The following is a 13,791-nucleotide window of genomic DNA, read 5'->3' on the forward strand; positions in this document are numbered from 1 at the left end:
CCCAGGTGTGACCTCCTAAGAGCTGTGCCGGCGACGTCAGTGGCTCCAGTCTGGAATGCGGTAGCCGGGACGGGTGTTGTTTTTGGCACCCTTTAGCCACAGATGTCAGGGATGGGGCAGCAGACAGAGACCGAGCCACTCCTGACACCCAAAGGCCCGGGCTCTACCCCAGACACTTGGACGAGCCCGGGAGAGGCTCCCTTTCATCAGCAAAGTGAGGAGGGAATGACAAGGCGGGGAGGCCAGGGCTGGTGGAGGCCAGGAAACCTGCTCTTCATGCGCAGTCAGCACAGAGCGCAGGCCCCAGCCCAGGGGATCCTCAGAGGCGCCCTGCTTCTGGGGCTGTTTCAGACAGGCAGAGCTGCAAGGGGCCCTGGGAGGCAGAAGAAAGGTTCTGGAACATTCAGAGGACTTCCTGTCCACAGGGAGGTGGGGGCTTTCCACCATAGACAGCTGAACAGTAGAGCCAGGGTGTGTGGCTGGGGAGATGCAATGGAAAGATTTGCAGCGAGGACGGAGCCCAGTAGGAGGGTGTCTTGGACAAAAGGCCGGCATAGGGATGTGATATTCATTTTATTAAAGCCAGTTTAACACCCATTGTTAGAATGAAGCTATCATTAAAATCAACATTGTGGATTTTTTGGAAAGATTTATTTATTTATTTGAAAAAGTTACAAAGACAAACACACACACACACACACACAGAATCTTCCATCCTCTGGCTTACTCCCAAATGGCCAGGCCAAAGCCTGGAGCCTGGAACTTCATCCGGGTCCCATGTGGATGCAGAGGCCCAGGCACTTGGGCCGTTGTCCGCTGCCTTCCCAGGTGTGTCAGCAGGGAGCCAGAGCAGAGTGGAACAGGCCAGACAGGACTGGTGCTCTTATGGGATGCCGGCGTTGGGAGCAGCGCAGCCTGCTGTGCCCCACACTGTGGATTTAATGTTTCAGCACGCTTGTCTCGGTGGGGGTGCTGGCCTCGGCCATGGCTCTGCCTCCCCATGGTGCTGGCCTCAGCCGCGGCTCTGCCTCCCCGTGGTGCTGGCCTCGGCCGTGGCCTCTCCATGCCCCTTGCAGCATTGTGCAGTCACAAGGTGTTCCTGTTGGCTTGCAGGTCTCAACGACTTCAGCTACCTTCACACAAACTGCTTTGAGCTCTCCATCTACGTGGGCTGTGATAAATACCCACACGAGAGCCAGCTGCCCGAGGAGTGGGAGAACAACCGGGAATCCCTGATCGTGTTCATGGAGCAGGTACTGCCTGGGCGCGGCTGCCAGCAGGGGCTAGCCAAGGCTGTGGGTGTGGCTGTCAGCGTGGGAGCCGATTAGGGTGTCGTTGACAGGATTTCTTTCCTCTCTGGCTCTGAAATCATTAAGCCCTCCTAGCCTAGGAAAATAAAAGTAGATGTGCCTATAAAACTAAATGCCCGTTGTCAGGGAATGTGTTTTTGTGATATCTCAGAGTCTAATTAATTCTTTAAGCCTCTGGAGTATTTTAATCCCCCTGGGGAGCCCTCCGGAGCACAACCCCAGAAGGCAGGCAAGTGTTTATACGCAGGTCTCGCAGAGCCAGGCGGCCTTCTGAGCTGGACGTGAGGCCGTGGGTGCCCTTGGTGGGGACCGGGCCCACGCTGGGCTGGTGGCACTGCCTCAGGCTGGCTGTGTGCAGACCTGCACGGAGACCTCACCCCAGGTCTCGCTGTGTTTGCTGAGCAGGTCCACCGCGGCATCAAGGGCATGGTGAGAGATTCCTACGGAAAAGGAATTCCAAATGCCATTATCTCCGTAGAAGGGGTCAACCACGACGTCCGAACAGGTAACCACGCGTGTCTCCACTGTCTCTGGGTAAAGAATGTCTCTTTTCTTGAAGTGTCTCGCTTGGGACAGAAGTATCTTGCCAAGACCTGAATGAGTGTCTCCCTCCTCGCAAGTTTCCAGCCTCGGCTTCCGGTGCCTTCCCTGGAGCACACGTGGAGCAGCCGACGGACTTCCAGCACACTGGCAGTTTCTGAGAAATGGATGAAAGGGCTCTGTCTCTGTGGGGTTGTGAGATACGCAGGAGGCTTAGCTCCCGGACCAGGCAAACAGGGACTGGAGAGGGAGGGCAGCAGGGTGCCCCAAGAGGAAGACGCTGTCAGCTGGGGCTGAGCATGCGGTGTTTGTGGTCCTGGGGGGCCAGATCAGAGCTGGAGGGGGAGTTCCCAGGGCACAGCAGCCAGGGGCCGACTGGAGAGGGGGTTGGGATCGCGCCTTAACTGCCCGTCCAGAGCATTCCCTGAAATCAGAGGGACCTGCTGACGTGTTTGGACGTGGGATGTGTTCGGGTGTGGGATGTGTTCGGAAGACTCGGGCGTCTGTCATGTGAAGCATAGGCCGGCAGTCCCAGCGAGGCTAAGCCTGCCACTGCGTTCAGCTTTACTGTGTTAGCTTGGTTGCTCCTGGCCTCAGTCCTGTTTTCTTGAGATGCTCATTAGATGAGGAAATGAAGCCCAAGAAGTGTCACAGCTCCCACCCACTGGGAGGGGCCAAAGGCGGGGGTGGTGGCATGCATCATTCCCAGTTGAATGGGGGGCAGAACATTCTAGAACCTTGGAGAATCTGCGGATAGGAAGATGACCTTGAAAAGGAACTGCTGAGATGCAGTCCAACTCTCCTTACTGTCGCAGAAAAGGACTGCGAGGCCCCGGTCTTAGGAGCCACGCTCAGTCTCCAGTTCCTAAGATACCAGCGCAACGCCGCGTTTTCCAATGTGCTTGCTGCATGGCTGTGGCCGCAGTGTAGCAGGAGGCTGTTGCTCATCCTCACGTGGCCTTTCTCAGAGGTCGTCCCTGCAGCTTCTCTCTCATTCCCTTTTCACTCTGCGAAGGAGGCCGGCCACTGCCTTCCCCTGATCCAGGCAAAGAGCAAGCAAAGAGGGCCCTGGACCCATTAAGAACGGGTCCAAGAGGAGAGGGCCTGACTTCCGGTCTGACTCCCGTTGCAGCAGGAAGCTGCCTTTCTCCTGCTAAGAAGTCCTTGACTGTTTTCTTCTTTGATGTGCAGTCATGAGCCACACAGTGATCAACAGCCACATATGTGACCACACACGTGACTGCACGTGTGCCTGCATGTGTGATGGTGGTCCTAGTGCTGTCCCAGCAACCACAGTGTGTGCAAATGCCCTCTTTGATGTCTGCACCACGAGTCTCCTGACAGGTCCATCTCAAAGTGTGTCCCCACTGTTAGGAACACGTGGTCGGGGCTGGCGCTGTGATTGAGTTAATCCTTTGTCTGCGGTACTGGCATCCCGTATAGGTGCCGTTTGAGTCCCGGCTGCTCCTCTTCTGATCCAGCTCTCTGCTATGGCCTGGGAAAGCAGTAGAGGATGGCCCAAGTGCTTGGGCCCCTGCACCACATGGGAGACCTGGAGGAAGCTCCTGGCTCCTGGCTTCAGGCCAGCCCAGCTCCAGCAGTTACAGCCGTTTGGGGAGTGAACCAGTGGATGAAAGATCTCTCGCTATCTATAACTCTACTCTCAAATAAATAGTAAAATGTTAAAAAAACAAAACCCACATGGTTGTAGAAGGGGACTTCAAATCCTCATGGAAAATGGAATTAAAAGATAAGTTTAGTTTGGTGCAAAACATTTTTGAAATGCATGTATACAAGAGCTCTTCAAAAATTCATAGAAAGACAAATAACACATGTTCTCCCTTATATGAGAGAGAGAGAGAGAGAGAGAGAAGGTGGAAGGGAGGAAAGAAATGCCGTGTGTATCAGTTTTACTGTAAATACGGTGTTTTCTCACACTTTCAGTATTTGTCCATAGGAATTGTATGCTACCGTGGTAGTAAGGGTTTTGCGACTGTTTTAAAATTGATTTTCTATGAGTGAAGTTGAACATGTTTTCATTTGATTATTGTGTAGAGCCCTTGCCTGTTTTCTTGCTTATTTTACTTCTTAGTTGTTGAACTCTACTTAGTAGAGCCATTAAGCTTTGAATAGAATGTGTATTAAAAATAATGTTATCTCAGTAAATATATTTTTTAAATTTTATGGAAAATGCCCATTATGAAAAACTATAAGTGGGTTTCAATTTTTTTTTTGCACCCAAACAGACTTATCGTTTAATCCCACTTTGCCGTGAACTTTGTCAGGACCCCTCGTGTTACCTGCAATACCGCGTGGCCATTCACAAGCAGTGAGTGCCCAGTAGATGTTTGCTGTTGATGAATGAGTGGACCTGAGGTGCTGTTTCCAGGCGACACAGTGAGTGGCAGAGCTGTGATTTGAGCCGAGGGCTTCAGACCCCAAATCCAGTTCCCCGTCCTTTATCCCTGCGCTCATTCTCCAGGGAGCCGAGGCCCCTCTCTGCATTCCGTAGCCACAGATTCTAAACTCCCAACAAGTCAGCCTGCATGACCTGCCCGGAGACGGAGACCCGGGGACGTGAGGACGAGGCGAGGCAGGCTCAGACCAGCGCCACGGACTGCTCCGGGCCAGGCTGCCGGTCAGCGTGCCTGGCGTAGAAGCCAGTCATTTAAGTGTGTCTGAAACAGAGTGGCAGGCTGCTGTGTCGTGCTCTAACTTGCGTTTTTCCCATTTAGTTACCAATTTTTTTACTCAGTATTATTTTGAAATTATTCTTATTTATTGAAGAGGCAAAGGGATAGATAGAGACGGGCATGTCCCATCTGCTGGTTCTCTCCCCCAAATACCTACAGCAGCCAGGGCTGGGCCAGGCCAAAGCCAGGATTCAGGAGCTCCCTCCAGGGCTCCCGTGTGGTGGGTGGGAACCCTGGTGCTTCAGCCCTTACCGCTGCCTCGCAGGATCTGCTTGGTGGGAGCTGCAGTCAGGAGCCAGGGCTGGGATCGAACCCAGGTATGGACAGAGGGCAGGGGTGCTTTGAGGATGTCTGACTCGCCAGGTTAACCAGAGCCCCATGATATTTTCTGAGAATTCTTCTCGTCTGGCCTCGATCGTAGGGCCGTGGACCACGAGGCCTTCCTACTCTGCAGCACGGTGTTCTGTCCGTGGTGGCCCCTGGCAGGTGTCCATTTGCTCATTTATTCACTTAGTCTGCTAACTCAGTGCCCGTGGCTTGCGTCCCCACCGTGGGCTGGAGCCTGCGCAGGGTGCTGGCGGCCGCTCTGAGTGGAAGACAGGCTCCTGGATCTGGTTCTGTGTGGGATTTGATTTTAAACACTGCCGATGAGCGCCTCTAAACAGAGTGATTTATAGAAGAGCCTGGAACGTTCCTGGGACTATGTAGTGCCTCATTCGCAATGTGAGAAAACATAAGAGTTTTAAACTGAGTGGGAGATAAAAAAGGCCCTGGGGCCCCCTAAGCTGGGGACGAGAACGCTTTGCCTAATGGGCTCCGAAATTCAAGCCCTATAATTAAGGAGACAGTTTGGATGAGCTAATGGGAAATGGCTCACTCGCTCGCTCTCTCTCTCTCTCTCTCCCCATCTCTTTTTATCCCCCCATAAATAATTTCTCAGCGTATTCTCACGACAGATGAATCCCCTGCTCTGCACATGGCTTTTTGTTTTGTTGGTTCCAGCATCTTCCAGCTCTCGGCACAAGCTCCAAGCCTGCCTTGATTTCTGTCTGAGGCTTATGCGATCTGACAAGTTTTATTTCAGGAGGGATTTGGCACAAAGCAACTGGAGACATTAAGTGGAAGCCCACAGGGCCGGACGCTGGCAGGAGTGCTGTTGAGATGCATAGGAGCAGGTCGGCCCTGCACCTGACCAGCATTCTCCGGGACTGTCCCTGGTTTGGTGGACCCTAACCTGACCTGCTAATGAACGCACCCTGGGCTCACGCTGTCACTTCTGTCCGCAAGTGCCCAGCCCTGCCCACCATGTGTCCACCCTGCACTGGGATTCTGTGGAACATCCCCCCGTGGGCACAGCCCTGATGGCTCACAGGGACAGGAAGTGGCACGGTGGCCCCTGAGCTACATAACGTGGCTGGTTCCAGGCCTTGCCGGTCCTCGGGGTGGAAGCAGAGGTCATGGAGCCTCAGGGTGGACGTGGGAAAGGGTAGCCAGGAACCTGCCAGGCCGCCAGACACTCCTGCCTGGGTTCCTGAAGCTCAGGCTTTCGGGCTCCAGAGTTGACACCCCTCGTGTGGACTCCGAGCCTGCGTTGAGCGCCCGCTGCGTGTCACACTGGGGAGACTGCAGGGAGCTGAGGGTGCCCTGGCCACTACGAGTGCGCTCTCTCCCAGAGGAGACCTGTGAAGCTCACAGGGGAAAGTGCAGACGGTCCCGCGGACTGTGTCAAGAGGCCGGGGAGGGCGCCCCGCCTGCAGGCAGGAGCACAGAGCCTGCAGACGGAGGGGACAGTTGCTACAAGGGGTCAGAGTCAGTGAGGGAGAGGCTGTGTGTGGCTGGGGGAGGCCTGGGGTCAGCTCAGCCGGAGTTTGGCTTTTGCTCTGAGTGCTTGGTCCTCCCCTATATAGACCGAGTCCCCGGGGCCACCAGCAGTCTCCATTTGCTTGTCCATTTCTCCTTGTTGCATGAGCCCAGGTCCTAGGCTGAGGCCACACCACCCAGGAGCTGTCAGCCTGGTGCACACACTGAAGTCCCCAGCATGTGACATGGGAGGAAACCCCAGGGACCCTCATGGAGGAGAGGATGGAGCCAGCCCTGACTCCCGGCCCCTCCAGGCAGCTGCATGATGTAGGCCATGTGGCTAATCCCCTTTTCCACATGAAGGAGTTGATGCCCAGAGAGGGGTTCTGTCCCACCCAAGGCCACACCACCATGGTAACTGTGACGACTGGAATGTCCTGCCCAGTCTAACGCTTTGGTGCCAGGTAATGAGAAGAAGCTGGGTTTGATCAAGAACCAAGTAGGCCCTGGGAAATTTATTTGTCTGCACAAGTCCTGAAATCTTCTAAGGGATGGAAGAAAACCACACATGTGTAAATATCACAGATAACAGCTGTCATGTGTGTATAGACATGCATCTCCCACCTACGTGCAGGTAACACTTGAAGCCTCAGGTTGAACTTGGCATTGTAACCTTGATTCCTGCAGACGCACCATGCGATGCAGGAGTGCAGGACGCCACGGGAAATACAGAGGCAGGTGGAGGCCATAGGTGATGCAGTTTGCTCGGTGGTGAGCAGGACTCCATACAAGAGGCCCAGGTCCACACACCCACAGGCACACACACACATGTACACATATACACATGCACACACATATACACGGACACACACACAGGCACGCATACACACATGCACACACAGGCATACACACATGAACACACACACACACAGAGGGCCACGTGGTGTTTCTCAGTGCTGTACCCTGTATCTGCCTTCAGTAACAACGTAAGACAAAATGGCATGTCCCAGCATTTCGGTGGGGGGAGGCACATTGAGCAACCTTAAGCACACGGGGACTCGCCTGGGGAGACGGCTCTCTGGGCGGCACAGTGCCCTGGGCATTCAGGGCAGACCGAGCCACCTCCTTCCCTGTCCACCTGTGCTCTCACCACTCCCTCTGGCCACCTTGTCCTCAGCAGTAGGAGCCTCCTCCCGGTCCTGTCTTGGCCATAGCTCACAGCCGGCCCAGCTGAGCAGGGAGAGAGAGGTGAGCCAGCAGGAAACCAGATGTCTTAGAAGGGTGAGACGGTGGCACGCAAAGCCACTCCGGGTGCTCAGAGGGGCTTGGTCAACGCCGAGAGCCCGCCCTGTTGGAGGCCAAGGAGAGCTCCCAGTTGGTGCCGGTTGGGTAGCTGACCAGTGCTGTAGCTGGCGAGGCGGGGGTTCTGCCTTGCAGCATCAGCTCTGAGCTGCCCCGGCCCCAACCGTGGGATGGAGGCCATGGAACGAGGTGTGGGTTCCAGGGCCTCCTCCAGGTCACTTGGTCATCACAGGGCCCCACCCCTCTGAAAAACTGTTGCTCTGTATTGTCGTCTTGCTAAGGGAAGCCATGGCCTGATGGCTCTTCAGGATGGCACTTCACCATGAGCACAAGTTCAAGTTCATAATGAATGGCTCGTGGTGTCACAGGGGCTGGAGGGATGTCCCCCTCGCCGCTCATGTGTGTTAGCACCGAGGGGGACCCACACCCCACACCCCTTCCTGTTATAACCAGGAAGGCAGCTTCCAAAGAGGAGGCCAGCTTGGCTTCCCAGTGGCTAAGAGTCTGCACCGTGGAGCTGCAGAGCCCCTCTGCACAGGGAGGCCGCCCAGGGAGGGGCCCGTGGTGCCGGTGTTGGGGAAGCGCTGCTCTGAGCTGCCCTGGGCTTCTCTCTTCACAGCCAGCGACGGGGACTACTGGCGCCTCCTGAACCCGGGCGAGTACGTGGTGACGGCCAAGGCAGAAGGCTTCACCACGTCCACCAAGAGCTGTATGGTCGGCTACGCCATGGGGGCCACGCGCTGCGACTTCACCCTCAGCAAGACCAACCTGGCCCGGATCCGGGAGATCATGGAGAGGTTCGGGAAGCAGCCCCTCAGCCGGCCAGCCCGGCGGCTGAAGCTGCAGGGACGGAAGAGACGGCAGCGCGGGTGACCTCCCGCACCCTTGGGACTCGTCTGGGACCCATGCAGATGAAGCCAGCCCCAGTAGTAGCTGTCCTGTAGTGGCCTCGCCCACTGGTGTCTTCTCTGTGATCCCAGAGCCCCCTGCCCCCCACATACACCCTGGGAGCGCGTGTGAACATGGCCAGGCTGGACCCGAAGGCTGCTTTTTTTTTTTTTCCTTTATTCCCATTTACCAGGCGCTTGGGCAGAGCAGCAGACAAGCTGGTGGGAGGGAGAGAAGTCAGCCAGTGGACCTGGGATTCAGAGAAGGAAGGAGCTGGCCCCCTCGGCCTCCTTCGGCACAGCCCCCACTGCCACCCCCCACCCCTTTGCATGCCAGCAGGTGTTCCTGGGCATCGGCAATTAGCAACGCTGAAACACCGCGTTCCCCGGGCCCTGCTGTCCTGAACATGACCGTTAGAGATGCTCCCAGGCAGCCTGGGAGCGTCTCCCCTTGCTGGCCCCAGGACGTCCAGAGCTGCTGCAGATGGCCCTGGCGTCCATGACCAAGTGAGCATCCGCAGTCCCTTGAATGGGCTGTTTCCCTTTGCAACAAGACTGTGTCCCTGAAAGGGGAGGGACGCTGAGATGATCCGAGGGTGACGCTGGGCAGCGGTGCGGTCCTGGGGGCTTGTGTGCAGGCTCGGTCTGCAGAGCGGCCCCGACACCCCCGGCCCTGGGGCTCCCCGAGTGCCAGCTTTCCCAAGGGCCCACATAACAGCCTGGCTCTCCTCTTCCGCCGGCTGGGACCTGCAGAGAGCCAGGAGGAGGCCGAGCTGTGAGCTCCTGTCTGCTCAGGGTGCTGCACCTGCCGCAGACCTCGACGCTCCCGAGCTGGCCCCACACCCGTGGGCGAGGCATTGGCATGCGTGGACTGCCAGGCTTCCAAGTTAAACTAAATTTGGTGGAGAACTCCCAGGACTGTCTGCGATTCAGGATCGTGGGTTCGGGAGGGTGACTGAAGGGCCAGCTCCATCTCACTTCCCATCCAAGCTGCTGCCTCACTCACCTGGGACGGATGAAAAAATAAAGCAGGCAGATGTGAGTGTTTTCTGCAGTGGAGTTTCTCTGGATAGACGCGGCCACCCAAGCACCGTGCCCTCTGCCTCTGACGTTGGGCACCCCAGAGATGCTGCCTGCCTGGGAGTAGGCAACCTGTACCCCACAAAGTGGGGCAACGAGGCCAGCGCCTTCTGAGCAGAGATGGGGGCCTGGGGCCACTGGTGTCTCTTAGGGATGCCAGAGAGAGCATCTTTCAGTAAAAGCCCTTCATTTTTTTCTATTTGAAAGGCGGAGAGGAGAGGGAGTGATTGATTCCATCTGCTGGTTCACTCCCAAATTTCTGCAGTAGCCGGTTCCAGGCCAGGATGAAGCCGGCAGCCAGGGATTCAATGGGGGGGGGGGGGGGGGGAGGGGCAGGAATTCAGCCTCTGAAGTCATCGCTGCCCCACCAGGGTGCACGCTAGCAGCTAGCAGGAAGCTGGAGCCAAGCCTGAGCCAGGAATCACAGCCAGGCGCTCTGCTGACCTAGACGGGCAGGTGTGTCCGCTGCAGTCATAACCACCAGGCTAAAATAAACACTGGCTCCCAGCATCTCAGAGTAAAGAGCCTCGTGTAACTTTCTGGTCCCAGGGGTCAGTGAACTCTTCTTAGAAGGGGCTGTATGTGGGCCGTGCTGCGGTGGAACAGGTTAAGCCACCACCTGTGACTCTGGCACCCATATGGGCACTGGTTTCAGTCCCGACTGCTCCACTTCCGGTCCAGCTCACTGCTAATATGCCTGGGAAAGCAGCAGAAGACAGCCCTAGGCTTTGGGCCCCTGCACCCACGTGGGAGACCCGGATGGAGTTCCTGCTCCTGGCTTTGACCTGGCCCAGTCCAGCCGTTGTGACCATTTGGAGAGTGAACTAATGGACGGAAGATCTGTGTGTATGTGTGTGTGTGTGTCCCTCTGTCTCTGTCACTCTGCCTTGCAAATGAATAAATCCTTAAAAAAAATCACTAAATCCTGCAGCTTTGCAAGACATACGGCCCCGGTGGTAAGGACGCAGCTCTGCCCGTGCATTGGAGAAGTGGACACACACAATCTGTAAACGCACAGGCGTGGCGGGTGGCGGCACGCCAGTGCAACTTCATCTACAAAAGCAGGTGCTGGCTGGATGTGGCCTGCAGGCTGGGACACAGTTGTCTGATGGAACGTTCAGGAGGATGATGTTCGATTCTGGGATTTCTGACGCAGTAGCCACTAGCCCCTCTGGCTACTGAGCACCGGGACGGCAGCCAATGCCATTTAGAAACAGGCTGTCTAGGATTATGTCACGCTGATGAATTCAAATGTCACTCTCGAGAGCCACTTGTGGCTGGGGGCTGCGTAGTGGACGCGGCAGCTCTCAGCGAAGCCTGGCGTCGGACACTCTCCCTCGCAGCACCGGAGAGCATTTGCGATTGTAAACTCCCCTGTCATTCAGAAGTGCCTCTATCCACATCTGTGGGGACCCTGTGGGTGTCAGGGCCCCGCCGTGCCTGCCTCAGAGGCAGGGCTGCGCTCGGTGCCCGGCTACACTGCGGGCCGGGATGACTGGGTCTTGATGCCGGTGTTGAGCTCCGGGCAGCCTCCATGTTCCCGTGAGTCGGCCCCCCCTGTGGAGCCTGTCAGCAGATGAGCCATCGGCAGGTGCCAGGGGCCCACAGCTGGGGACACTGGCTTCCCGGGGCTGGTGCTGCCCATCAGCGCGTGGTCCAGGGTCAGGCGGCCACTCCAGTCTCCCACCCACTCCTGCAGCGCGAAGCCCCCGGGGCTCTGAGGGGCAGGCTGGCCTCGGGATTTGCTGGTTTCCGGCAGAAGCTGGCATCCCGGCTTCCTACACTCTGCGGTTGGTTGGAGGCACTTCTGCGTTCAGCCCAGACCCTAGCCGGCCCCTGGACCCTCTCCCCCTCACCTTCGCTGCTGCTCTTCAGCCAGATTCTCTTCCCAGGGACTGCACGAGGGGCTCAGCCCAGGCCGCTGCATGTGCCGCCTTCCCCTGCCCCTTTCTCTAGGCCTGTCTCAGATGCTACCTCCTCCAGGAAGCCCTCCCTCACCCAGGACCACGGTGATTCCTGATGCCTTCGAACAAGTCTGCAGAGCCATCCGGGCCTCTCAGAGTCCTCCTTCAGGTCCTCCCTGGGCTGGTGTGGAGGCTTCGCAGGGGGTAGGACCAGGTCCTCCTGACTGTCCCCGCCCCACTCAGCAGGTGCTCATTAAATGCCTATGGAATCAAACCAATGCCATGCGGTGCCTCTTTTTTTTTTAAAAAAAAGATTCCCTTATAGGTTAAGACAGTGGGACCGCAGACATGGAAAACCTGTCATTTGAATGTATTTAATGTCTTCTTACCTCTCCCAGAACCTGCAGCTGCGCAGGTAAAGTCTTGCACTCAGTGTTTTCAGTGTTTGTCCACCGGACAAAGGCAACAGCACGGTGCCTCTCCTGGCGCAGAATTGCCACTTGGCTGCCTTCACCCACCGCAGTCCAGGGCGGCCAGGGCCCCTCCGACTCCGCCCTGTTTTGGATGACGGCGTTGCGGAAGCTGTGGGTGGGAAGCTCCACTCAGGACTGGCCTTCACGGCTCACGCACAGCCTGCACCAGGAAGTCCCAGGATCTGGTCCGTCTTCGGACAGAGGACATTCCGTGCAACTTCAGAACTCTGCTGCCTCGGCTCTGTGTGCCGCCGGGGGGCAGGAGGAACGGCGTTCTGCTTAGGTGGCTGTGAGTGGCAGGGCCAGGCAGCGTCCCGGACCTGCAGGTTCTGAGTCGGCCCTGTAGGCTTCCAGGAGGAGCACCCTGTCGCCCACACGGCCAGCAGGCAGTCGCCGTGGTGAGGGGAGCCGGCAGCTGCCACCCACAGAGCCACGGCCCCGCAGGAGTGGCCAGGAGCTTCCTCCTACCTGGCCCTCACCTCCAAACTGCAGCCCCAAGGTTCCAGCCAAAGCACAGGGAGTAGAAAAAGAAGCGAGGGAGCTGCAGCACACGGGCCACAGGATCTGTCAGGACCCCTGGGGGGCACAGAGGAGCACAGCAGGTCTTAGAGTGGAGGGGCAGCCCCGAGGTCAGTGAGCACCTGGGTGGCACCCAGACCCCTCGGGCAGGCTCGCGGATTCACCAGCAGTAGCTGCGTGGACCTGGGTGTTAAGAAGGATCCCGAGGCTGTGTCCAGGTCCGGGGGGAAGGGATGCTGGAATTGAGGAGCTATGCCTGCTGTGGGCCTGGGCAGGGCAAAGCCTGGAGTGCCTGGGGGTGCCATCCCAGGACTGTCTGAGAGACAGGAAGCCCGAGGTCCCAGGAGGAGCGTGAAGCCCCTGGCGTTTTCGTCTGAAGGCCCTGGACAGGTGGGATCGGGGCCTGGGCAGCCCTGGGTCTGGCCTCTTGGCCTGCAGGGCCCGCTGTTTCTGGAGCAGCTTGCGCCCCCAGGAGGTGACGGAAGCACCGCGGCCGTGGGTGGGTGCACTTCGGGATGAACGTGACAGGGCGATGCGGGTCTCAGCCAGGAGCTGATCAAAGGCACCGCACAGCCCTGGGGCGCTCAGAGGCCCCTCGCAGAGGCTTGTCTCCCACCACAGGTGCTGGTCGGCTCGAGACGGCCTGACAGCAGTGACGTCCCGGTGGTGGGCAGTCAGCACCAGGCTGGCACGCCCTGGCATCGCACCTCGGGAGAGCCAGCTGCCGGCTCCGCTCCGTGCTGGCCAGTGTTGCAGCTAACGGGCTCTGAGGCCTCATCCGCGGGGAAGGCCATTTGCTGGAGCCCCCAGCCGGGGCGGGGAAGAGCTCGAACGTCGCTGTGTCCTGGGAGGCAGCAAAGCGTCCACCTCCAGCCTCCGAGGCCTGCAACACAGCACTCAACAGGGCAAATGTTTGACAGCCTCATTGCTGGAGCCAGGAGAGCTGGGCTCACCTCCCAGCCCTGCCTCTTACTTCCTGCGCGACCCTGGGTGAACCACGTAACCTTTATGGATCTCAGTTTTGCCGTCTGTGAGATGGGCGCAGGCAGGGCCTGCCTCACCTGTCTGTTGTGAGCGCTCGGGGGCTGAGCAGGTTTGCATTGTTCAGGGACTGTGCTCCGTCATCGCGCAATACCTCGTTTATTTGGAGGTGAACGTTACTATTATTGCCATTTTTCGGGTGAGGAAGCGGAGGCCGAGGGCACACGGAGGTGTGTGAAGCCAGATCCTCTGAGTTCTTAACGCAGTCACCATGACACACGCTCCTCTCTAGGTCTGTCCCG

At 57.6% G+C, this 13,791-nt stretch overlaps 1 protein-coding gene across 1 annotated transcript in view; it reads left to right on the plus strand.

Moving 5' to 3' along the window:
- CPXM2 (carboxypeptidase X, M14 family member 2) overlaps positions 1-9,908 on the plus strand; it is a 115,792-nt gene extending 105,884 nt beyond the window's left edge. Inside the window, exons 12-14 of the mRNA XM_062214035.1 lie at positions 1,114-1,253; positions 1,716-1,815; positions 8,265-9,908. Of these exons, the coding sequence (XP_062070019.1) occupies positions 1,114-1,253; positions 1,716-1,815; positions 8,265-8,518 (494 nt within the window). The 3' untranslated portion in view covers positions 8,519-9,908. The remainder of the gene's footprint in view (positions 1-1,113; positions 1,254-1,715; positions 1,816-8,264) is intronic.
- The last annotated feature ends 3,883 nt before the right edge of the window (positions 9,909-13,791 follow it).

Source organism: Lepus europaeus, chromosome 17, assembly GCF_033115175.1.
Source record: "Lepus europaeus isolate LE1 chromosome 17, mLepTim1.pri, whole genome shotgun sequence".
Taxonomy (NCBI): Eukaryota; Metazoa; Chordata; class Mammalia; order Lagomorpha; family Leporidae; genus Lepus; species Lepus europaeus.